Source organism: Eretmochelys imbricata, chromosome 2, assembly GCF_965152235.1.
Source record: "Eretmochelys imbricata isolate rEreImb1 chromosome 2, rEreImb1.hap1, whole genome shotgun sequence".
Taxonomy (NCBI): domain Eukaryota; kingdom Metazoa; phylum Chordata; order Testudines; family Cheloniidae; genus Eretmochelys; species Eretmochelys imbricata.
The window spans coordinates 154,015,728-154,040,521 of NC_135573.1; the positions used below are offsets into that span (position 1 = coordinate 154,015,728).

At 41.7% G+C, this 24,794-nt stretch overlaps 1 protein-coding gene across 1 annotated transcript in view; it reads left to right on the top strand.

Annotated features, from left to right (window-relative positions):
* The window catches only part of TMEFF1 (transmembrane protein with EGF like and two follistatin like domains 1), a 229,096-nt gene that overhangs the window by 137,461 nt on the left and 66,841 nt on the right, over window positions 1-24,794 (top strand). The window contains exons 3-5 of the mRNA XM_077809187.1: window positions 533-645; window positions 4,800-4,929; window positions 16,676-16,702. Of these exons, the coding sequence (XP_077665313.1) occupies window positions 533-645; window positions 4,800-4,929; window positions 16,676-16,702 (270 nt within the window). The remainder of the gene's footprint in view (window positions 1-532; window positions 646-4,799; window positions 4,930-16,675; window positions 16,703-24,794) is intronic.

Below are 24,794 nucleotides of genomic sequence, written 5' to 3' on the forward strand. Positions count from 1 at the left end.
CAATAATAATATGGTACATATTTATAATGTTTTCAGTTTGAAGGATAACAGTGTGGCTTGCAAACTGGGCGGGAATGCAGGACAGATGTTTTCTGAACAGATTCTAGCCTCCCCTAAAATCCACAGCACAGCTCCTCCTTCAGGCTTTGTGACGAGAAAAGCAGAAGGGGCAGAGGGGACACTGTCTATATATTTATGTGTGTATCTTGACTTCTGCTATTATCTGTCTGGGGAATGGGCTGTTTGTGTATTAAGGAGAGCACTGTTAGTGAGAATATGGAAGACAGTAACTGTTCTGGCAGTGTATGTGTGGCCTGTTTGTGTGGTGAGGCAGAATGTAGCTGTAAATACAGTGCCAGTGGAACAGCTATACCTCTGGTAGCCAGTTGGCACACAGCATCCGGAACAAGAGTAGCTACTTTTAAAAAAATCTGTGTGGGAAACTTACTTGAAGGTTTAAAGATGAAGCTGACATTATACCAAAAATTAAATCATACTACATTATCCATCTTTTTTCTTTTTTTCCCTTTTACAGAATTAAATGTAAGGGAGTCTGATGTGAGAGTGTGTGATGAGTCATCATGTAAATATGGGGGAGTGTGTAAAGAAGATGGAGATGGCTTGAAATGTGCATGTCAGTTTCAGGTAAGGACTTTGCACTTTTGTATTTGCTGTGATTTGAAATACTGGGCTATTTATAGGAACACTGAGAAGTGTGTTAGTTTTAAAGTTTCAGCTACCTAAACATTTGTGCAATCTGATCAGACGTGTTCTCTAGATTCTAAATATGTACTCGTACAGGTTGTGAATCACCCTGACATGGAGTTAGAGGGACTATGCTCCCAACCAACTCCCCTGCACAGCCTCATTAGGACATTCTGCGTCATAGGTCCAAGGATGGGTAGGAGAGCAGGCGTTGTACATTTGATGTTCATGAGGCAGGGAGGGAGGAAGAGAATGTGTATCCTCCCCAAACTTATAGCACTGACTCTGAGTATAGAATGAATTTTCTGAGATCATACAAGTAAATCCATTAGTTGTCTTAGGAATTAAATGAATTAAGGCATTCATCACCCTGCATCAGACCCTTATTTGGCCCTAATGATCCTAACAGAATAACACAGACTTGTCAAATTTACCATACAGTTAAAACACATCAAAACCTTCAGCACAGGCTACAGCTGAACAATTTTTAAAGCATTATTGTTCATTTTTTCCCGTTATTCTCCATAACTAAAAGTTACTCCCTTAGCAAAGGATAATGTTCGACTTCAGAAAATTCTACCAAGAATTGCCCCCTTTCAAAAAGGTTACCATCTCCTACTGTTCTGAATGAGAGTAAAGCTACAGGTCGCCCTTATCAAATATGCCCTTCAAAACTACCTTTCTTCAAATCAAGTTTCTTAGTAAACTTGTGCCGTATCTGTATGGCCAGCTTTGTAGCGCCGGAATCTAAAATGATTGCAAGACACTCAGGTTTCTTTAGCTTTCTAAATTATTGGATACAGCGTGCTAAATTATTTTCAAACTGCTAAATCAGTGGCCATCCTATGACTAGTTGACATTGTTGCCAAATTTCACAATTTCATTGTAAGGCTCATATTTTGGTGGTTTTTTTTCAAAACCCTGAGCTCCTGGAGTCATGTGAGAATCTCAGCTTTGATTTTTTTTTTTTTTTTTTTTTTTAAGTATGCTTCTAACCATAATGGTTATATGGAAAAAAAAACTTTAAAATGTAATCGGAGTGTCCTCTGAAGGCTCAAAAAACAGAAAGCAAATGACAAGAACACAACATTTCTTACTTTTTAAAATATGATTTTAAAGACAATTTCATGATGATTGGCGGTGCCTGATTCATGATTTTTGAATCAATAAATCACAAATCACTGGTTATTCTGTCTTGTCTTATTTCTGTTTGCAATGCTCAAAGTGTTAGAACATATTGTATTTTTGTTGGTGCACATTTCCACCTCCTCAGCTTAACTTAAAAGTTGCTATTCTCAGCACACGGGAATTTACAAGCCGTAAAATCGGTTTCCACCAAAAGAAGGAAATGGAATGAGGGAATCAACAGAAAATGCCCCTTGCTTAAAATGTGTATTTTTTTCATATGTAACAAAGAGGTTGAATATTTATTTTAAGTGCAAACCTCAACTCAACCTTAATTAAGGAGCTGCAACTGGCACCACCAATGTATCCCAAATTAAAGACTTATTAAAACAACAACCACACAGAACCAGCTTGACAGTGTCCCTTCAGCTGCTCTGCATATAAATTGAAAAGTCGTGCCTGGCAAGAGAAACAGATAATAAAAATTTCAGTCGATATTCTAGGGATGCTGCAGTTGTTTTTCAAAGATCTGTTCTATCTTGGCAGTTTCATAACTAAAGAAACTAGTCTGGATTAGCTAGCTGAAAATGTCCCTATTGAAGGACAGTTCTCAGCTGGTGTAAAGCCGATGGAGGTGGATCCACTTTACTCACCCCTTATCCACTTCTCCCACCCCCGTATCAGAGATGTCCTGGATGACGAATGGGATACTGTTAAACAGAACTACAAAGCTGCTTTAAATAATTGCTGGCACAGATCTTCCCTCATATTCAGGGGGCTGTAACCTAGTCCCAGATGTCCCCCGCTCTCCTTGCTGAGTTGAGCTCCTCCACATGAAAGATTCTGTCCCTGAATGTATAGGAATAACCAGTGACCAACATCCCAGTCTTGTCTCGTTTCTTCTTAGGTTTTTAAACCTTTAGAAGTTTAAGTACTAATGGATCATAACTTTTCCTCTTAGAAGCCCCTTTGGAAATGACTTGCTGTCAAATATAAGGATGTCATTGAAACAAACATAACATCATTGAAGGAATAGTGCCAGGGGATTTAGTCCATCTATGAACAACTCTTTCTTTCTGTCTTCCACATCTACTGACTTTAGGTGATATTTTGAACTTTAAGACTCCAGAATTAAATTTGCAAACAAGGTTGCTTGCAAGTAGCTAGGGGGTTCTCCAGTGCTCTCCCTGCAGTGACCTTGCACATTTTTAATGATGTCCTGACATTCAGCAGCTGTAAACCTTAAAAGGATAGTTTTGTTTTTGCGCTCACTAGGGGGAAAATGTGCTCACTACACTTTTGATAAAGATGTTTCAGTGTTTGATCCTTGCAGAGCAATTTACAGGCTATTTTGCAGGATTTCAATAAAATAAAAATGATTGACATTTATGTCATCCAAAGTTCCCAAAGCATTAAAAACACAAACTATAAAGCAGGCATTACTTCACGTATCACTGAAATACGGTGGAAACTGGCAGCTTTTAAAGAGCACACAGCAACATCTTGATTGAACGTGGGGAATACACATAGGCATTGGAAAATATAGTTCTCCAAAAAAACTTCTCCCATCCCAGCAATGACTAGCCCTGGCCCTGCTAGCATGAGATCTGACAGGTTCACAGGCCAGGGTAGAATGTCTGCAGGCTGCTCAGTAAATTAAAAGAACCACAAAGATGCTCTGAACACTTGTCAGAGCAGTAATGTGAATTGTTTCTGTGTGTGGAGTTTATTACATTCTTGGTCACTTCTGATTGGGTGACAGGGAAGGAAGAATAATTTCCTTTAAAATTAACTTTAAAAATGAAATACTTTGATTGCTTGTATGCCAAGAGATTCTGATAAATTATACACATTTGAAAAATAAACAAACAACTGCAGTCTCAAAGAAGTTGATTCAGACATCAAAGCATTTGCGGGGTTTGTCTAAACATAAAATTTACACCAGTGCAACCTTGTGTGCAGACACTCTTGCACCAGTTTAGCTAAATCCGTTTAGCATCACACCTGTAGTTAAACAGATGCAATGTCTGTGAGTAGACCAGGCCTTAGTCCCTGTTTTTCCTTGTGGTAATATGGATCAGAAAGTGGTTTACTATGAGAGTTGGATCAGACCCTAAATAGTCATTGGGAGTTTTTTCCTTGATTTTGGTGGGGAGTGGAATGGTATTTCTTTCCCTGGATATTTGGAAGGTGGGGATGGAGGGGTTACAGTATATTTTCTATGTTGTTTTTATGTACACTGGGTACAGGAGACGCTTACTCTGTCTTTGTTAGGCTGGGACAGCTATTACTAAAATACTGTGCCAAAGCCTTTCATGGCGGGCATTGATTTATTTAATGTATTGTCCTTTCTTTTTTTTTAAATGGACCTATCACAATATCTTTTGATATATAACAACAATGCAAAAGTATTATGACAGATGTTGACTAAATTTAAAAAATCACATACTAAATAGGAGTATGAATATTCAAGAGATGGGATTTTTGCCATCTTCCTTGAAAGACAATTCCACAGTCTAAATGATCTTGCAGCCAGGAAATCTTCCCTGATGTTCACCTTAATTTTTTCTTTGCTCAGTTTCATCCCCTTACTCCTAATTATACATTCTTGTTTTACCTTAAAGGACTTTTCTCCCTTCTTGGTGTTTTTTACCCTTCAAATACTTTGTAGATGATTATTGTATTCCCCTTAGTGATTATACAGCCTCGCTACACATATTTAATTCTTTTAATCTTTCCTACTAAATTAATCCCTGTAGCCTCTACAGAGAGAGTCTATCATTCCTGTGGCCTGTGAAAGGATATTTTAAGTCATTCTTAACCAAACAGAATGATGATTTACTGTTAACTGGCAGTCTTACAGTTTACCTCTCTGCATTACTATTTTCCTATACGTTCATGTGTATCCTATTAAAGATTATTCATGTGTGATTGCATGACTGAATTTATTTGGTACTTTCTTTTTTTAGTGTCATACAAATTACATTCCTGTTTGTGGATCAAATGGAGACACTTACCAAAATGAATGCTTCCTCAGGAGAGCTGCTTGCAAGCATCAAAAAGAGATAACAGTGGTAGCAAGAGGACCTTGTTATTCTGGTATGTAAGATATGATTGTGCAACATTGATTAAAAAGCCACAACCTTATTTATTAAAGTGCTTTTCATTTTTTTCATGCTCTTTGTAGAATTAATTTTCAAAAAATGCAGAAATCACAGATGACCTTTAATTATGAAACATTGTCACCAGCAGATATAGGGATTCTTCTGTGTGTTAGCCAATCAGAACATTTTTTCCTTTTTAAATATTTTTAACCTAGGAAACAATTGGTGAATGCTTTTAGTGCAAAAGAAAAATCTTGATTATCACCTAAAATGCTTAAGGCAAAATTGAGCAGGTTCCATGTTAGTCATCTCTTCATGACTCATGTCTTGCGTGTACAGAATTAAAACTATGTTCAGCAAAGGAATCCACCAAGCACATCCTTATAGCTGCAGAGTATCCCACTGAATGTAATGGAGCTCTTTGGCATGTTCCTGGGCAGGTCCATTTGCAGGATCTTGCCACATATTTACAAACAACCACATGTACCATAGCAAGGTACTGGCTAATACAACCTACTAGCAAATGGAAAGAAACTAAACACTTTGTTATCTATTCAGGGGAGAGACCCAACTCTGTAGATTTACTATCTAGGGTAAATGGTGACTCTTCTTTAACCCTTTAGCAGTGCAGGATCTGAGAGTATCGTCTTGTTTCCTCTTTCCCTTTACTCCTTTCTGGAGCATACTTTGGAATGGTTCAGTAGTTTTGGACTCTCCCTTTAGAGCAGAAACCTCCCTGGGAGCAAACAGCTTCTAAGTTCAGGTTCCAGTTCTGTGTCTCCATGAACAGGAGGTGATGGTAGCTTTGGATTAGGCTATTTTAGGGAGCAGGTAAATCTATTTATTGTAGACTCATGGACATCTCATGTTCTTTTTCCCAAACCCACCCACCCTCTATTTTCATTGCTTTTCTACATCAAATTGATAGTTTTATTTTCCAGTACTATAATGTTATAGTGATTTAAAATCAAAGAAAACAATATGGAAGAATTCTAGCCAAAGGCCTTGGTTACAAGAAAACTTAATTGCTCGAGCTTTCCTGAACCTATGTGCAGATTTTAGTCTCTTAGGCCAGTTTACTAGGATACAAGCAGGTGGCTTCCTCAAAACTGCCCATTTCAGAAGATTTCAGTGCATGATTAATGCACCAAAATCCAATCTTGGGGGACAAATCTGGCCTATATCTGGTCCACGGGAGGTTTTCATGGACATCATGTCTAAAGAAATAATTAGACTTCATTATCACTGGTTTTCACATGGCCAAACTGTAAAAGTCCAAGAGCTTTCCAATCTAACACTTCATTAGTCTCTTAAGTTCTGCTATGGACACACCAGTAACCAGAGAAAGCGGGTTTCTTTGGAGGAAACTTATTTGTGGTGTCATCCAGTGCCTTTTTCATATCGTTTAGGGGAGTAAACCATGCAGAAATGTCCAAGGTCTCCAAGTGTTAAGACTTGATATAGAATTGTGATAAAGCTTTATCTTGACTAGAATATATTGAAATGGGGGAAACCCCACCTCTGGACGGAGCTAAGGGAGTGAAATCTTAAATTGCAGCCAAAGACCAGGCAGAGATACTGGACCCTGAAGCCAAACAATGAAGCAAGAGAAGATGCTTCTATGGTCCAGTCACTTTCTCTTCCCAACCTCTAGCTTTACCTATAGGCAACCATCAATGCTGCCTTTCATTTCACTCAAGGAAAAACTGCCTGATTCTCTGAAACAAAAGTAAAATTCTCCCCCACAACCCCATACCCTACTTAGAGTCTGCAGCCTTTAGATAGAGAGGCGGAGGAAGAGGACTTAGAGCACTGAAGCAAATCCAGTGAAGTGTTTAGGCCCTAGGAGGATCAAATCATATGGGGTTTGTTCCAGGGCTGTGTCCAGCTAAGAGTACTCTCATCTTCAGATCTCTGGTTGCTAATCACCACTTCGCTTAGCTACTCCAAGGCATATGTCTCAATGCTCTGGAGAGCTTCCTTCCTTTCATCTCCTTTTTCTCAAAGATCTACACAAAAAGAAGGGAATTCAGGACATGCAGTGTCACTTTATAACAATCATAGTAGCTGAAGACCTGTTTTGAGACACATTGGACCAAACCATATAGAACATACGCTTGACCCTAAGGGCTTGATTCTGGCTTCACACCAGTTTTATACTAGTATAATTCCATAGATTTCAATGGAATTACTCCTGATTTACACCAACATAACTGAGATCAGAGCCAGGACCTAAGTGTCTGCTTTTTTCCATTAAATCCTGGATCATAACACCATAAATTCCTTCCTCTGGGGCTCATCCTGTTCACACGGAGTACTTACCCTGTGATCTTAAGTAATTGTAGGTGAACGTTTTTGTGCTCTTGATCTGCATGATGCATACAGTCAAAAACAGACTCTTCAAATTACATCAAAATAAATACAACAGATGCACATTGATTTTCAACTAGCCCACCAGAATTTGTTGCAATAATTCTTTTTGTTCTGAGATGCCATTCGGAGTTCAGAGCTCTGCCTGGCTGCAGCCAATCAAATGTTCACCAACTTCATGGTGGTCCTGGCTTCGGTCCTTTTGAAGGAAAGGCCCTTTCATCCACGCACACTTGGACAATTAAACTGGGGCCATTGATTCCTGGAAGCACAAATTGCGGGGAGGACGGGATGGCGAAGGGAAGTAAACCAACCTTGCTCTAGGTTCTTTTCAGGAGCTGGTTTATTTGGGGACCATATTCAATAACCAGCATCTTGTAGCAGAGGGCGCAGGTGTCTGTTCTGATGCAGGTTATCAGATGGCCTGGACGGGTCTCAGAGTGTTGGGATCTGTGACAACTCGCATAAAAGTGGTTCTCTAGCTGCAGGTTCACATGCATCCTATGGTGTTCCAACTACTCAGCCTCAGGTCATCACATTTTGTGGCTGTACACATTTGGGGCAATAATATATTTGAGACCCACTTTTCACAAACGCCAGACCTTATGCTAGCTCTCAGTTAGCGATTACAGGATGTCAAGATACACTGGGGTTACTAGGCTGGAATTCTTTCAGTAATTGCTGTTTAGGGACTATTTTATTACAGTATGTGAGATTTTTTTTTTAAGTCTTCTAATACTCTAAGAACAGGGCAATTATTATATGTAGGGGACTATTCCCACCTGAAACTATATCACAGAATTGGAAAAGGCCACACAGCATGTTTGGTCTGGCTATTAATATCTATTTCTTATTTGGTAACATTTTAATTAATAGCTCAAGTCAGGTTTACAAGGTCATCAGTAACTTAGCCATAAATGTATTAGTAATAGATTGGTTTGCTTTGCACAGGATGCATGATAAATAAGCCCTGTAGGTTTTTTGAACTCAGAGATTCCCAAATACACAGAATTAGAAAATGGTAAATCTGGGGTGGCATTGGTATAACCAAAATGTAGGACTTCAGACTAAAAGTTCTGTTTTAGGGAACGATAACATTATGTGTAACTGAGGGCTTTGAGTGATTGCATGTGGAGCAGCATGCCTCAACTCTACTAGCAAATTTTAATATAAAAGGCCAAAATTTCCAAACATGCAGCTCTACGGAGATATTCAGCACCCATAGCTCCCACTGTAGTTAGTGGGAATTGTGGATGTTCAGCATCTATGAAAAATCAGACCACTTTGTTCAGGTGTCTAAACACAGGCGTAGGTACCTAAACGTAGGCACCCATGTTTGAAAATTTGGGGTAAACTAAAGAAACGAGTTAAGCCCAGGTTAGCGCACACTTTACGTAATACCTCAGTCTGAAATTTAAGTGCTGATTTTACAAATCTGTTTCTATAAACTGTCCTGCTGTTGTGAAATTCCATGATTGGATAACCTCTCCTCAAAATTCATGATCTGTTCATGAAGGTGAAATTCACCCAGGTGCGCTGACACAAGTCCCTCTATCCCATTTAAACCTACTCCATGCCATTTGGGGATTTCCCTGTGCCAGGAAGATTCCTGAACTGCCCAGCTAAGCCAATTGTGGTGCTGGTACCAAGCAGATGGAACAGGGACAGGAATTGCCACAGGTGCTTACAATGTAGAGAAATAGTCACAAAACTTTTAGTTTGCTTCCTGTCTCTCTGGCAGGAGGACATTACTTGCTTTGATTTGCATTTTATGGGTCATGAAGAAATCAAACCAGTAAATAAGAAATGAATGTTCATGATTTATTTTAATTTGTGTGTTCCTATTAATCAGTACTGCATGTGTAGATTGTTGCCAAGATTTTGATGTCTTCCAGATTTGTATTATATGCCCATCAAAATTAATCAAGCACAATGACCTAAAACTGATATTTTTATATAATGTACTCTTCAATTCACAGCTCTCAGAGGATAATATTTATTGGAAGAAACAGTCTACTTCTTTTACTGGGACTTCTAAACTGAAAAAAGAACATGCTATTTGCATAATTAAAAGCCAATAATATAGCTCTATTAAATATATATTGTATTTTTTCAGTTTGTTTTCTCTTGGACACACTGCACTGCAGTGAAGAATGAGTCTCCTAAGACATCTTCTAATTTAAACTGGTGTTTTTCAGTTTGAAGTAATCAAACTCTTATTATGAATCCTGACTTCACCAGTTTTTACAGTTTGTAGGATTTTTTTCTGTAGGAGATTCACAATGAGTGTAATTAGAAGTACATAAATGAAAAGAACTCCTTGTATCTGGTTTTCTCCTTACTAAACCACTAAAACAGCCTGGGAAATTCATTTATTTATTTTTGATAGCTGAGACGCTGCTAGTTAAATTCTTATAAGGATCAAATACTGGAAATAAAATAAAAAAGCCTTTTTAAGAGGGCCAAATTGTCCTGTCCAGCCTGTGAGGAAGATTTGCTCCAATGCAATGTCCCATTTTTATCATTAGGAAAGAAATGGTTTGAGGGTAAACAATGGATGCTAGCATTTCATCTTCTGACCGTCTGTACTACTTTTCACAATCTATAATTCAGTGAAAAAAGCTGCTACAAGATACAAATTTGGATCAAATAATTGTAAAACTTTTCTAAGAATTTGTGCCACAGTGGACATTCTTGAGATGTAGCCTTGCAAGCCAGAGGTTAAAACCCTATATTAGGCAGCTGGAGTCCCCACAGCTGCTGGCAATTAGGCTTATGAGCATTCCTCTCAGAAAACTCCTGCTGGCATATCAAAATTAAGGGTAATTGCCAGTAGGCAGCAGTGCTCCTGGAGGGTGGGGACATAGCAAGAAGAGGATTGAGTGTTGTTGCTTGGAGTTTGAGAAGACTAAATTGGCATACTTCTTAAACATATTTTGCGTCCTGTTAACTGTGTAAACCTCATTCTGCTGACTGAGTAGCAGGAAGTTGAAGGTTTTTTTGTTATTTGTACTAGAGCTGTGAGAGCGACCAACCTTTCCGTTCAGTAGCCAAACAAAAAATTGAAAAATTCATTTTGGATTAACCTGAAATGAAATTTTTTGCAAACCAAAAGAATTGTAGGGAAAAAAATCATTTCAGGTCATTTTGTTTGACCCAAAATTAAATATTTCATTTTCTGTTCAAGGGTTTTTTAGTTTTTTACAAAAATTAATAAAATGGAAGTAAAATTCAAAATTAAAAGTTGTTTTGAATCAAAAAGAGGACACTTTTCATTTTGAAATCATCAAAACAAAACATTTAGACTATTTTTGGATTTCTTGGGGGGGTGAATTAGACGCAAATTCACAAAATGTTTCAATCACTCTGAAACTGCATTTTTCAGGGGGGAAAAAAAAGGTTTTGTCCTAAAAAGTATTACCCAACTGTAGCTTGCACTGTGGCTGCTGAAAGCCTTCATTTGTGTGGCAGAATGAATTGGATTGTGCAGTTTTTCTTTTCCTTCCTAAAACACCAGTCCCTATGCTAATGACTGCTCTGACACTCTTGGTATTGCATGGAACTGTGATGCTTCCAAAGGGGAAAAGGTGGAATTGCACAGAGTTGAGACAGCTAAAGAAAAAGTTAAAGGCCCTTGTTGAGTGCTGTGACAGATGGGCAATTCTAGTTGCTGGTGAGTAAACAGGAGCTGCAGGGTAGAGGATCCTGATGTTTGATGTCAAACTCTCCACAACTGGACCCAAATTTAACCTGAAAGCATTTCTCCTGGCCTGGAGTGAGTTGCAGAAGGCGTGCCTGGCCCAATATGCACTGGGCTATTCAGTTAGTTCCATGTTGTCAGTAGTGGTGGATTAATGATTTTGCTGCCTCTATGCCCTGAAATAATTGCCGCCCCCACCAAGCAGCTTCTCCCGCCCCAGTTCACCTCCGCTCCCTGCCAGCGCTTGTGCGTGAAACAGCTTCGCGAAGGAGGGGGAAAGAAGGGGGAACGTGGCGTGCTCAGGAGAGGAGGCGGGGCCGGGGCAGGGATTTGAGGAAGGGGACCAATGGGGGCGGGGAAGGGGTGGAGTTGGGGCAGGGCCAGGGCGGAGGGCGCAAACGGGCGCCGGGGGGAAGCAGCCTCTGGTTGCTATTATAAATTTGCCGCCCCTGCAAATTTGCCAGCCTGGGCATTAATATGCTGGTGGTTGTCAGGAAAAGCCCAGGTGAAATATAGGCAGCCACTGGGAATTGTGGGTGACTTGCAGAAAGCATCCAGTCTTGATCTCTTTCACCTTTGGCCTTATTGAGGAGATCTATCAAAAATATTCCAGAACTTAACTGCCATTGAATATAAAACCTGGATGATGCTGACCATTTTATGGAAGGCTACATAGGAAAGGCTGAGTACTGGCCTGCACATGAAGGTAGCAAGCACAAGTTGGTGGAAAAGACTTTAGTTTTGCCTCCAAACAGTTTATGGGAGAAATCAGTGATCTCTACAATTGGTTTCAGAGTAGCAGCCGTGTTAGTCTGTATTCGCAAAAAGAAAAGGAGTACTTGTGGCGCCTTAGAGACTAACCAATTTGTTTGAGCATAAGCTTTCGTGAGCTACAGCTCACTTCATCGGATGCAGCTTATGCTCAAATAAATGTTAGTCTCTGAGGTGCCACAAGTACTCCTTTTCTCTCTACAGTCGGGACATTCTTTTACTGTCCCTACTCTTTTTGATCATTTGAGAGGTTCTGCTTTTGTCTATGTGGTTCCTCTTGTTACAGCTGTTCTGTGGAGACCACGCTGATAAATCCTGACTTGGCTGAAGACATGTGGAAAGAACAGGGCCCCTCTGATACTAATCAGGTGCCAACAGCCCCTTCCCCCACATCCCTCTCTGCTGGACACAGGTGCTGGTACATACACTAAGCTTGCACTATTCCTCTGCGACTTGGGCATTTGCCACCTTTGCTTATGTGGGTCCAGAAATTCCTGACACAAAACCATTACATGCACGGAGCTGTTCAAATCATTCACATGACAGACCAATGGGCCCTAGTGGGGCTGAGAAACTTAAGGGAATTCAACAATGATGAAAAACTGGCAGAGTCCCTGGTGAAAAACTGGCAGAGTCCCTACCCTTCCCACAGCATAAGACTGCTAACCCCACCCGTGGTGCATATAGAACTGAGATGCGCTAGCCTGGTGAGTTGGCTGTTCCTCTGGTGGCTGCTCAGTGTGGGCCTCCGTCCCAGTGGGGTTGTGGCTCTGCAGCCCCTCGGCCTTCACCTGCCCTCAGGACACATACAAGCCTGAGGCCAAAGTGCTCACAACAGGACCAGTCTAGCTGTGTCTGTCACATGCCTTGCCCTCAGGCTCAAGCACACCCACACCCAGAGCAGCACAGTCCTTCCTTCCTCCACCAACATCCAAAATGGGGCTGCTCCCAGGTTAAGGTTGCCAACTTTCTACTCGCACAAAACCAAACACCTTTGCCCCACCTCTGCCCCGCCCCACCTCTTCGGCTGCCCAGCTCTGAAGGCAATGTAGGAAGTAAAAGTAGCAATACTGCAACGCCTTCTACAATAGCCAGATTTCACGAGGAAGACTAGATTTCATGGTCCATGACACATTTTTCATGGCCTTGAATTTGGTAGGGCCCTACTTATGAGCATTAAAAACTGGGTTGACAAAGGGAGAAACAGATCTACCCTATCATCCTCTCAAAACTCTTGAGGGTGAGAGACCATCTGTTTTATCTCTGGGCCTCAGGCACATAATCATGCTAATTTAGAGTCACTACAGATGGAAGAGCAGTTTTCATCCCCCCAGGCTGAGATGCAGAATCTAATCAGTAGCTTTTAGCACAGTCTCCAAGAACCAACCACAGTGAGACCAGCCCTAGAGCATGGATATCTCCCAGAAAATGCCAAGGAAGTATTGTTTAATTTATAATATTCCTATTGCATCTCTGTAGGCACACTAATCAAATTCATAATACACACATGAAACAGTTACTTTAAAACCTCCCAATCCACAACCCTTACAAGTTCAAAAAGAAAACTCCCACCTTACTCAACTCCCCCCCCCACCCCCCAAGTGGGCTACATAAATAAATAAACCTTGCAGCATAGACTGAAAAGAAGCAAATTTGGGATTTGTCAGACCAAACAATAAAACTGGAATTCCAAAGATGGGAACTTGCCAATGAAAACACTCTGAGACAGAGCCTCTGCTGATGTACATTGATTTCAAAGGATGTACACCAGCTGAGGATCAAAACTTCTCTGCATGCAGCCAGAGTGAAATCCCAAAGAATGGAATCTTCCTCCCTCTGCCCTCAGCGTGCTAGTGGAATTTCTACTGCAGCCTCTAGGCTGGAATATCCTCAGCAGCATATCCCAGCCTCCATGTAAGGGTGTCCCAGAGGTCGTGTGTGGTTTAGTCACAAGGTTATGGAACCATTATGTCCCCACACCTCCCCGCCTCAAAAGTGCACCTACCTGGTTGTTTAAATGAAGCCCCAGAGAGTACAGGGGATGTTTGAATACTTTCCAGGGAATTTCAACATCCTGTTCACATGCAGCAGACTTCTAGGGTGCTACTGCCTTTGGGGCTTTCTGGAGCAGGCACTGGGGAATCAGGCTTTGAAATAATTGTATAGATTATGAAAAGTAACTCCTTTAACACTGGAAGAATTGCAACTGGAATAATTCCAATTTCTTCAGACCTAAACATTTGTTTGTTGGACAGATTTTAGCAGCTTTTATGTCACAGGTACAGAATCAGCTCATCACACAATTTCACAATCCCAAGGATGCCTACGGGTTTAGCTTATGTATACAGATGATGCCACCTTCAAATTTGTTAATCAAGCAATGCTGCACCATATGTCACATTGTCTGTTCAATGGTGCAACAGTTGAACATTACACAAGGGCTGTCTGCTTTTCAGGAAATTGGGTCATTATTGATGTCAAGAAAATACCAGACAGACATTTTCCTTATGTTATCCTATTCGTTTGTTTAAACAATGAGACTCCAGCGTGAGACTTGGTGTAATAGTATGGAATTAAGAAGGGAAAATGTAGGTTGAATAGCAGGAAAATCTCCATTCCAGATGACAGCCCCTGTGGTAAGAGGTTATTTTTAATGTGTGGTAGTGACCTAGTGCCATAGAATTTCACCCTGTAATTCCTGCAAATTAGAAAAAGAATTGAACAAGCTGGGAGGTTTTCTGGCTTGAACTATGAGTTCCTGCCAGGAAGTAAGAACCCCCCTTGGGTCTGGGTGTGTAGAATTAAACAGGGCTAACTCACCTGCCTACTCTATCCCCTGAGCAAGTGTGCTGGGGGAGGTGGGAAATGAGTGGAATTCTGGCTCTACTCCCCTCCTCACCTTCTGGAGTGGCTGAGCCAGTTAGTCAATTTAGTGTTGGTATAGGCCAGCTGTAAATTTCTCTCTTCTTCCCCATAAGGAGTAAGGAAATAACAGAGAAGGATTGGTGGCTCAGAAGTGCATGTCTGAAGGCAGTGTGTCTTCACGGCAGTGTCAGCTCATGGTATAACTTGAGTGTTGACCATAGTCCAACTCCAGTCCACACACAAAAATCTGTATCTTGAGTTAAGTGGTACTTTAAATTCAGCCTGACTTGTCTGTTGAGGGTATGCATTGAAGCTTGAGTGCTGCTGATGCAGTAGCCAGTAATGAAGTGAGATGCAGCTACAGGCCACAGTTTGAATTAGTACAACTCATCAGCGGCTCATCCAATCAATTTGTATTACTAATCAAATCACTGTGCAGCTCCAGTGTTGTTTCACAGTGTGGCCACTTCAGCAGGAGGCTAGTTAATGCCAGACTAGAACAGGTAAATTGGAGCGAACTCTGAAATAAAGACACACCGAGTCACAATGACTCTTGACGCCACTTCTGGAGTCATGCAATTTATGCACCATCCCTAGCCTAGGACTGTGTTTCAAGTCAAAATGTAGCCACTGTTAAATAGATTGCAAAAATCAAATTGTATATTATTAGTCTGTTTTTTGTTTAACAACTTGGAATCTTTTATAATTTTAAAAGGACTTAAAAGCAATATGAGAAACAAGCGAGGTGAAATGATATACAGTAACTCTTCACTTAAAGTCGTCCCAGTCAACGTTGTTTCGTTGTTACGTTGCTGATCAATTAGGGAACATGCTCATTTAAAGTTGCGCAATGCTCCCTTAGAATGTTGTTTGGCAGCCGCCTGCTTTGTCCACTGCTTGCAGGAAGAGCAGCCCGTTGGAGCTGGCTGGTGGGGGCTTGGAACCAGGGTGGACCAGCAGCCCCACTAGCAGCTCCCTACTCCCCTAAGTTCCCTGTGTGGCAGGTTATCAATTGCCGGCAGTTCAGCTGTCCCTCCCCCCACTGCCATGTGCTTGCTGGGGGCTGGAGGGAGAAGAGGGGAGCTAATGTCAGGGTGTCCCACTCCCCCTTGCTCCTGCACCCCGCTTACCCCATCTCCATAGAGCAGGGGGGCACAGAACAGGGCTCAGGATGGAGGGAGCTTCCTGGCAGCAGCTGTGGTCTCAGCTTGCTGATTAACTTAATGAGGCAGTGTACTTAAGAGTGGGTCAGCGTACTTAAAGGGGAAATGCACATCTCTCTCTCTCTCACACACACACAGTGTGTGTCTCTGTCTGCCATGCTGTCTCCCCTCCCTCCATTCCTGCTGCCTTGTAGAGTGTGAGGCTACATTAACAATGAGTTAACCCCTTGAGGGCTCAGCCAATTGCTAGTTCATCATTTAGCAGTAAGGCATTCCCTGGGACATGTCCCACCCTCTGACTTCACCACTTCAAGCAAGTTTCACAATCATTATTACTGTGTACAGTATTAAATTGTTTTAAAATTTATACTCTGTGTGTGTGTGTATTTTATATATATATATATATATATATATATATATATATATATATATATATATATATTCTTTTGTCTGGCAAAAAAAAAATCCTTGGAACCTAAACCCCCCCCCCCGCATTTACATTAATTCTTATGGGGAAATTGGATTTGCTTAACATTGTTTCGCTTAAAGTCGCATTTTTCCGGAACATAACTACAACGTTAAGTGAGGAGTTACTGTATTTTGTTGGTGATGCAGCTACAGACTACATGCAATGGTTTTCAGCAACTCATACAAAAAACACTGCTGCTCTCAGAGCAAATTTACCTTGACAGGTAGGTAAAAGAGTGTATGATACGACTGGACAAATTCTAATAGTGATGCCTGATGTGATGGGAGACATTGTTTTCATACTTGGCTCTTGATGCGTAATATTTGTATAGTTTTTGCAATGACAGGTTCTTGAATAAAGAGCTATTCCTGAGACAATGTTTCCCCTTTTATTTCCTTATCAGATAATGGTTCTGGATCAGGAGAAGGGGGTAAGTACACAGTCACAATTGCACTTGTTTTCTGTTGTAGTACATTTTTGTGTGTACTTTAAGTCTGTTTTAGTTACACTCTTTCCTGTAAATTATGAAAAACAGATAATTTTTAAATTCTTTCAGCATGAAAAACCCAGTGTGGTGTTAATAATACACAAAAGCCGTTCTATGGCAGTTTGTACCTATCCCACAATGACTTGCACAAACTGTGGCATAATATCTGTTTGCATCCAGTTACATTTTTGGATCATTCCATTGCCTGCTTTGAACAGTTCTGCCCTGCCTGAGGGAAAGCACGTTTCATGAGGAGCTAGATGAGTCTGCAAGGTATAGAGTTACAATGGTGCTTCTCTAGCATGGACAAGGTCTTAATTACAGCTGACCTAGAGCAGATTTGAATCAATGCTCTCGGGAGAAAAATCCCCTAGGCATCCAGCACCCCTGTGTTGTTTAATATTTCAAAATATCTTTAATTACATTAAAAGTTGCTATTGTGGAAAATGATTATTTACTTTGCTGTGTGACTAAACCCTAAATTGAACTCGCAAGGAGTCAGGAGCTAGCTTTTCTTTTTTATATACTAAGAGGGAACTGGGGCAATATTTATCCTCTTCACCAACAGGTGACAATCATCACTCCATTGCACCAGTTTCCTTTTCTACTCTGCTTTGTTGGCTAGTTGCCTCAGCAACCTCTTGCATCTCCGATATAGAGGATACAGATTATGTTAATTCACCCCATATCTCCTGATTTTAACTTGGCTTCCAGTTTTAGAAGAGCTCACGTGTTGATAGAATTCACTCTGATTTCGGTCATACAAAACAAATCTTCTTAAAATTAAGTTTAATTTTTAAAAGCATTTGGCTGGAAGATACCATATGATGACAGAATGATATAGTCTTGTTTCGCTCTAGCTGCTTAACTGGGAGTTGCATTGTAGGAAAAGAAACTACAAAAAAAGATAAGGCTGGTCTTCAACGTGTCATGTTATTGCTCCGTGTCTGACAAAGTGATGGAATCAGTCCTTCCTTGAGTCACTGGAAAATGTTCTGGACAAGAATTCAAGAAGATTATTAAAAAAAAATTGATATTAAACTGAAGCTACAGTTGAGTACATATCAGTAATTTAAGGTAAAGCATTACATGGATGTTGTAATAATCCTGAGAACAAATATTACAAACCCAGGAAATTCAGAGTTAAAGATAAACTTAAAAGAAATCTGAATGTTAAGGTCTTGAAGTCCACAGTTCCAACACCCAAACAGCCTTAACTCTGCCCTGTAGTGACATCATGCAAGAAGGCTTCTTAGGGTTTTTTTTTTTAAAAAATCTTTGTGTACATTTTATTTCTCCACACACCTCAAGATGTTAAGGGTGTTATGAGGGTAACTTTATTAAAGTTTGTGAAGCATTCATATACTGCAGTGACAGGGGAAAAGTAGGGTAGAAGAAGATGAGAGAATCCCTGGTGGAAAAGAAAGGGATGAGACCCCACTTTTTGTGTTTGTGGGGGCAAGGAGAATAGACTGAAAGTGACAAAAGGAGAGCCGAACAGGGAACTTAGGTTGGGGAGAAGGAGAGGAAAAAAGGGGGATATGCTAATACCAGAGGAGGGAGCAATCCTGGTAGCCACCCCAGTCGCAGCAGAGAGGTTAGCAAGCTACTAGTCTGTCCCTAAGAAGATCTGAACCATTGTGGTTGATGATCTTAGCCTACCCAGGGTCGGGTGGTTTTATGCAAGACAGATACAAAGCTCGAAGAGAATTTTATGTGGTTCCAGATAAGTATTCTGGTATGTTCACAGCATACATAAAGAGAAGTTGGATAAAAAGCATAAAATACTCTTGCTGGAACGTTGCAACATAACACTATGTAATTATTGGGTTGCTCAGGGCCGGAGTACACCAAGCCCCCAAGATGCTAGTAGTGTGCCAGGTGTATTATGATTTGGAGGCAAGCACTGTAGGTGTTTCAACAGCTAGGCCTTGTAGATGCTAACCCTGATGGGTCCCAGTAACCATAACACATAACTAAGTGAAAGGGTATTTTACTAGGGCTGGCAGGAAAGGGAAAGGTTGCAAATACTGTAGGTACAGAGGCTTAAACAGTTAATGTTCAAAGTGAGTAATATCAATAAATAGTTGGGCCCTGGGGCAGTCCAACTGAGAGTCAGGGTTCTTTGGGCCTAGTGCATGGGATGCCCTCTCCAGTCTCTATTCGAGCAAATCGGAGCTTGCAGGTTTCCAAGCCAGAGTCACTTAGCAGTGTCTCTCTCATGGGGCCCCTCTGCACTGGCTCCCTGCCCAGCAACTGCTGCTCCCCCATAAACCCCATACAGACCTGCACCCTGCTGTAATGTCTAGCAGTCACAATTTGTTCTACACCCAGCTCTGCATACAATTCCTGGAATTCCTCTCTGCATCTTCTGCAGCTCCTGTAGGGTTGCCAGGTGTCTGGTTTTTTACTGAAAAGCCTGGTTGAAAATGGACCCTGATGACTCCAGTCTGCACCGCCAATCGGGCCATTAAAAGTCCGGTCGGAGGTGTTTCAGGACTAAGGCAGGCTAGTCCCTACCTGTCCTGGCACCGCGCTGCACCCTGGAAGCGGCCAGGAGGTCCGGCTCCTAGGTGGGGGGGCCACAAGGTTCTGCGCGCTGCCCCCACCCCAAGCACCAGCTCTGCACTCCCATTGGCCGGGAACCACAGCCAATGGGCGGTGCCTGCGGATGGGAGCAGCATGTGGAGTCTCCTGTCCTGCCCCTGCCCTGCCAGGAAAGACAGGGAGCCTGCCTTAGCCCCGCTGACCAGGATCCGCCCAAGGTAAGCCCGAGCCCCTGCCCCAGCCCTGAACCCCTCATCCCCCAGCCCTACCCCAGAGCCCGCACCCCAGCCCAGAGCCCGTACCCCCTCCCACATCCCAACCCCCTGCCTCAACCCACAGCTCCCTCCCGCACTCTGAATCCCTCAGCCCCCATCCCCCAGCCTGGAGCCCCCTCCTGCACCCCAAGCCCCTCATCTCCAGCCCAACCTCAGATCCCGCAGCCCAGCCCAGAGCCCTTACCCCCTCCTGCACCCCAACCCCCTGCCCCAGCCCAGAGCCCCCTCCTGCATTCCAAATCCCCCAGCCCCACCTCCCAACCCAGAGCCCCCTCCTGCACTCTGAACCCCTGATTTCTGACCCCACTCTGGAGCCCACACCCCCAGCCCAGAGCCCTCACCCTCTCCCACACCCTGGCCCAGCTCAGTGAAAGTGAGTGAGGGTGGGGGAGAGTGAGCCACCAAGGGAGGGGGAATATAGTGAGCGGGGGCAAGGCCTCAGGGAAGGGGCAGGGCTAGGGTGTTTGGTTTTGTGCAGTTAGAAAGTTGGCAACCCTACTTACTAGCCATGCACCAACTCCTTCCTAACAGAGCCCATACACTTCCTGGTTCAGGACCCTTCCGCATTCCCTTTGTCTGGCCAGAGGAAAGGAAAGTACAGTGGGGAGGACGCTGATGGGAGTTGTTGTCATCTACTTAGCAGATCCATCACAGCTATTTTATTTCTTAGAATTCAGAAGAACGGAACAATAACACACAAGAACCCAAAATAGAGCAAAAAGCTGGGTGCTCCCAAAAACAGAGGCACAACTCACCCTCCTGTACTTTATGCTGTGTGTCTGCTAAATGACTGCCGATCTTATGCTTACCTATGGATACCCCTAGCCTGCAAGCAGGAACGGGAAGCCCCACCACTTCTTCCCCCCAAAGTGATAGCTTGCAAACTCAGTATAGTCCTCAATTCACTACAGGTTCCAATTTTCAGATGCTAATGGTGGTAAATGCCAGTTATGTATCTAACTGGTCATGTATGATAGTGTATGCTGTTGTGATAACTGCAAAAACAAAGTATATATGTGGAGCTGATCATACGCAGCTCAGAAAATGTGCATGTTGCTGTCCAGGTCCATGGTAATATTAGTAGATTTTTGCACCTGAGTGGAGTAATGGTAAAAGTCGAAATTCTGCCCTACAATCACCATGAATCTGTCTGTTAGGGTTTCCAGTGCTAAAAGGGGTCATTGTTCAACAGACTGCTAGCACTAGGTATGATTTAAATTTGTGGTGTTGGTTCATGTGGTTTTGTTTCAGTTGCCAGTTCCTTAGTTATTCTGTAACTTGACTCAACACAGAATATCCTCCTACTTGAGAATAGCATCATCTGAAATATAATGGTGTTTGTGCCAAAAGAGCAGATTTGCAACAGGAAAAAGACTTGTTCTACAGTGGATTAGCTCAGACAATGTTTCCCTAAATTGTCATGTATCACAAAAAGGCCAAAGATCATGTAACTACTCTGCTGGACTCTCTCTGCCAAATCATGTTTACTGTCACCAAGATGTTAGAATGAAGCAGTCGGAGTTGTAGCATTTTGCAGTATGCCTGACGGTGAAATGACAGTCATATCATCCACCTATTTTTTCAGCTGTGCCACACTTATCTAGGTTGCCCTCTGACATTTTGGATAAGCGATTTTCAGTCTCTTGTGCTCTCACAACACATCAGCGGTCACAAAAAAATTGCCCATGTTGCTCATGACAGAAGTCTGAACTTAAAATACATTATTTTTATTAACCTTATTGAATTTATGAAATTCAGCTGTAGATCACCTGTGGCTATTAGAGTCCGAAGCCACTTAATATGAGGATGGGATGTTAATTCAGAAGGTAAAGCAGTTTTGAAAATCTCATTAATATGCCTTTATGCCCCCACCTTCCTACTGAAAGAAACATTAGTTACTGAGGCTCATCCCTGAAAATATTGCTTATTTGATACAACAACTGATGATTTGGAACTCTTTAGAATGCATATAAAGACAAGGGGATATTCCATTTTTGGAGGCAAAATTGATGGAGTTTGGGTATTTTCTTTGATGTAGTATTGTTTAATTACAAGGAATGTACAAAGTCCTGATTCTCTGAGTGTAGGAAGAACCATAGACAAAAGGAGTAGTTTTTTAATTTACAGCCCCAAGCTTCTTTTCAGCCAGCACCCACAACTCAGGATCTTTCTCTAAGTTTCTCTCAAGGTCACACTGTCACCAACTGCTGCTTGGGTTTCTTCATGCTGTCTCTGTCTCTCTCTAGTTCTGTGAGCTCCTGCTTCCCCTCCTCCTCACCCCTCTTCTCTCACACTTCTCTCTCATCCAAAACCATAATCAGCAAACCCCCTCTGCCCACACAATCCAAAACTCATAGGCAGGTTCACAACCCCTTTTGTCTTAGCTGGAAGACTGTGATTAATTTATCTTTACAGTTATGTTAATTGAAGGGTGCATTCATAATCATCAATCTCAACAAAGTTTTTACTCAACCCATAACCATGTGTCACCCAGCTCATAACAATATTATTCAACAATTTTCCTGCTCTGTCAAAACACATCATCTTAATTGTTTTATATTCTTCTTCCAATAAATATGATTTGTTACTGTTGTTTTCGCTTCAGCAAAATAGAAGTTAGTTTTAAATTCATGTCCCTATCTATCATTTCAGAAAATGGGACGAAGTATACCTGATTTATAACAAAATGAAATCAGTGGGGTTATATAGGTTGTAAATCTTGGCAGAATTTGATCCAGTAAATTGAGCAGGAAAATTCTTAGAATGGCCCATCCTTACGAAGAAGCTGGATGGCTAGCTTGCATGCATTTTCATTTTTGCATACCAAGGTATTTTTGTCTCCAAACCTTTTATTTCTAGTGGTACTTAGGGCACAAATTCTACCTAGAGTGACAGTTGTGTACATTCACTGAAGTAGCCTTGGGAAGAGTGATTTCAGTGGGATTGCATAGGAATGACTGAGAAGAGAATGTAGTCTGTTTTTTCACTGTGCTTTCTTAGTGAAAGCTCTCTAATGGATGGGAAAAACCCAGTGAGTAGTGGCTTTTGTAGTGACTCACTGTACCTTACCTGAAGCAGCCCCGTATTTGTAGCCCCATGGTTTTAACCTACTCCAATATACCCTGCTTATTTGCTAAAGGCACTTTAGAGCCAAGCACTGCATTGGTCCTGCTGCAGGTGAGTCAACTGCAGGAGAACTATAGGGGCCATTGGACCAAATTCTGCCTGGATTTGCAACCTATGCAACCCCACTGGTTCCATTTTGTTGCAAACCAGAGATACTTTTGTATGGCACTTGCAGTGACTATCAACGTTCAAGTAACCAAGTCCAGATTAGTGAGCCAGTGCGTCGTGTCTGAAGTGGCTTAATGTAGGTCTGAGATGCCACTGGCAAATGATCAAAGTGGGCACTAATTTACAGTGTGGTCCATATTCTGTAAATTATGGTGTCCACAGTCACATTGTGTATTCTGGCAGCTTCTAGCAGTGTAAGAGATGACAGCATGTGCCATTCGATGTTCTGAAATGGTTCAATACAGACCCTTGTTTCTGAGGAGGTTAAAGCCTGGAAGTTGTTTTGGGGGGGTCAGCAATCAGATGTTTATTCAGTATATTAGCATTATCCCATAATTCTTCCCAGTGTGCCTCAGGATTGAATGAGGAGTCTTTAAGAAGGTTTGTGGGAATTCAGATGTGTCTTTGGAAGGTTCTGGAGGTCCTCAGAAGTTGGGAAGTTCAGGCTGGGATGTTCATGGTTTGATTGTACTCACGAGGTGTGTGTGTGTGTGTGTCAGAGTGGGCAACCATTGAATGGGTGTTGATTTTAATGTTCCCGTTATAATTCTCATTGCAGCATCAGGCTGCACATTGAGAAATATGGTATGTGAACTGCCTGCCCATACTGGAGTGCAATATTCAGTGGTTGAATATACCAGTGCATCGGCACCCACTTCGACCCATGACTTAGGATAGTAGGTAGGGATATGAATTTAAGTCTTTAAAGGGAACTTTTTGGGGGGTGTGGTTGGGTTCCATTTTGTCAAAGTTGTTTATTGTGATGCACAAAGGAGGATTGTAGCCAAGTCAGACAAATTAAAGGGTGTTATTCAATCTTGTCTTATTTGGAGGGCTTTCTCGGACTGCCATTGGTGGTTGGAGAGTGCAACAGTTCTGAAGTCACCATCTTAGAGGTTTGTTTGGGCTCCAGGGGCCCATCTAAATCTACTGAGATCCCTAGTTGGTCCAAAGTGACAGACAATAGCTCATTTGAGGGGAGATCCTCTGGGCAGTTCTTACGGTTTCTCCACACACCAGAGCTTCTTCTTTTCTGGTTCCAGACAATCCTTAACTTCTCTGCTGAGACTGCCAATGAGGATTTCAATTAGTTCCTGTTTTCGTAGTGTTGCTTTTGTGCTATTGTCAGCTGTTCCCTAGGAACGAGTCTGAAACCACTAATCTATGTCAGATAGGCCATCAAACAGTTATCAGACAGTAATGACTTTGTCAGTTCAGGCCTGCTCTTCAGATTCAGATCACTGACCTCAAGGTGAAAGGTTCCATATTCTAGTACCAGTCTCTTAAACCTTCTAGACCCTCAGAGGGCAAGATTTCTAAGCATCATGCTATGGGCATAGAATTAATTTTTTTCTCTTTTGGTGTAAAAATACATATAGCAAGTGTCTGTTTACCTAAGCAAATGCATTTTATGTATTAAAATAAAATTAATTTTAGACAGATGGCAGCTGGTCAATTCAGGTTTTCAAGCTGGGGAAATAACATGCTTGCAATACAGATAGCGAAGTTAATTGTTATTAAAATAATTCGTTTTGAATTCCCAATCTCTCTGAAATTTAGTATCTAAAGTATCTTGTGATGAAAGTTTGGCAGATTGCTTTTTATAATTAATAAATTGATAGACAGTATGTGCTTTTTAGTAGACTACCATCTGTTCCTTACCCTCCTTGGGCACAACAGTTACCCAGGGTTGTCACACACTCAGGCGTGTGTCAACATACAGATTTCAAAACCTTTATATTTTATAAATTTCAAAAGCTTGAATTTTTGGAGCTTTCTAAACATGTCAGTTACAGAAGGTGGAGAAGGATAATGTGACTCTGCATTTCTATAGCACCTCCAATCTGAGAGTCTCAGAGTGATTTACAAACATTACAGGCCTGATTCTGTCCTGAATAGTGCCTTAAACCCCTATTAGC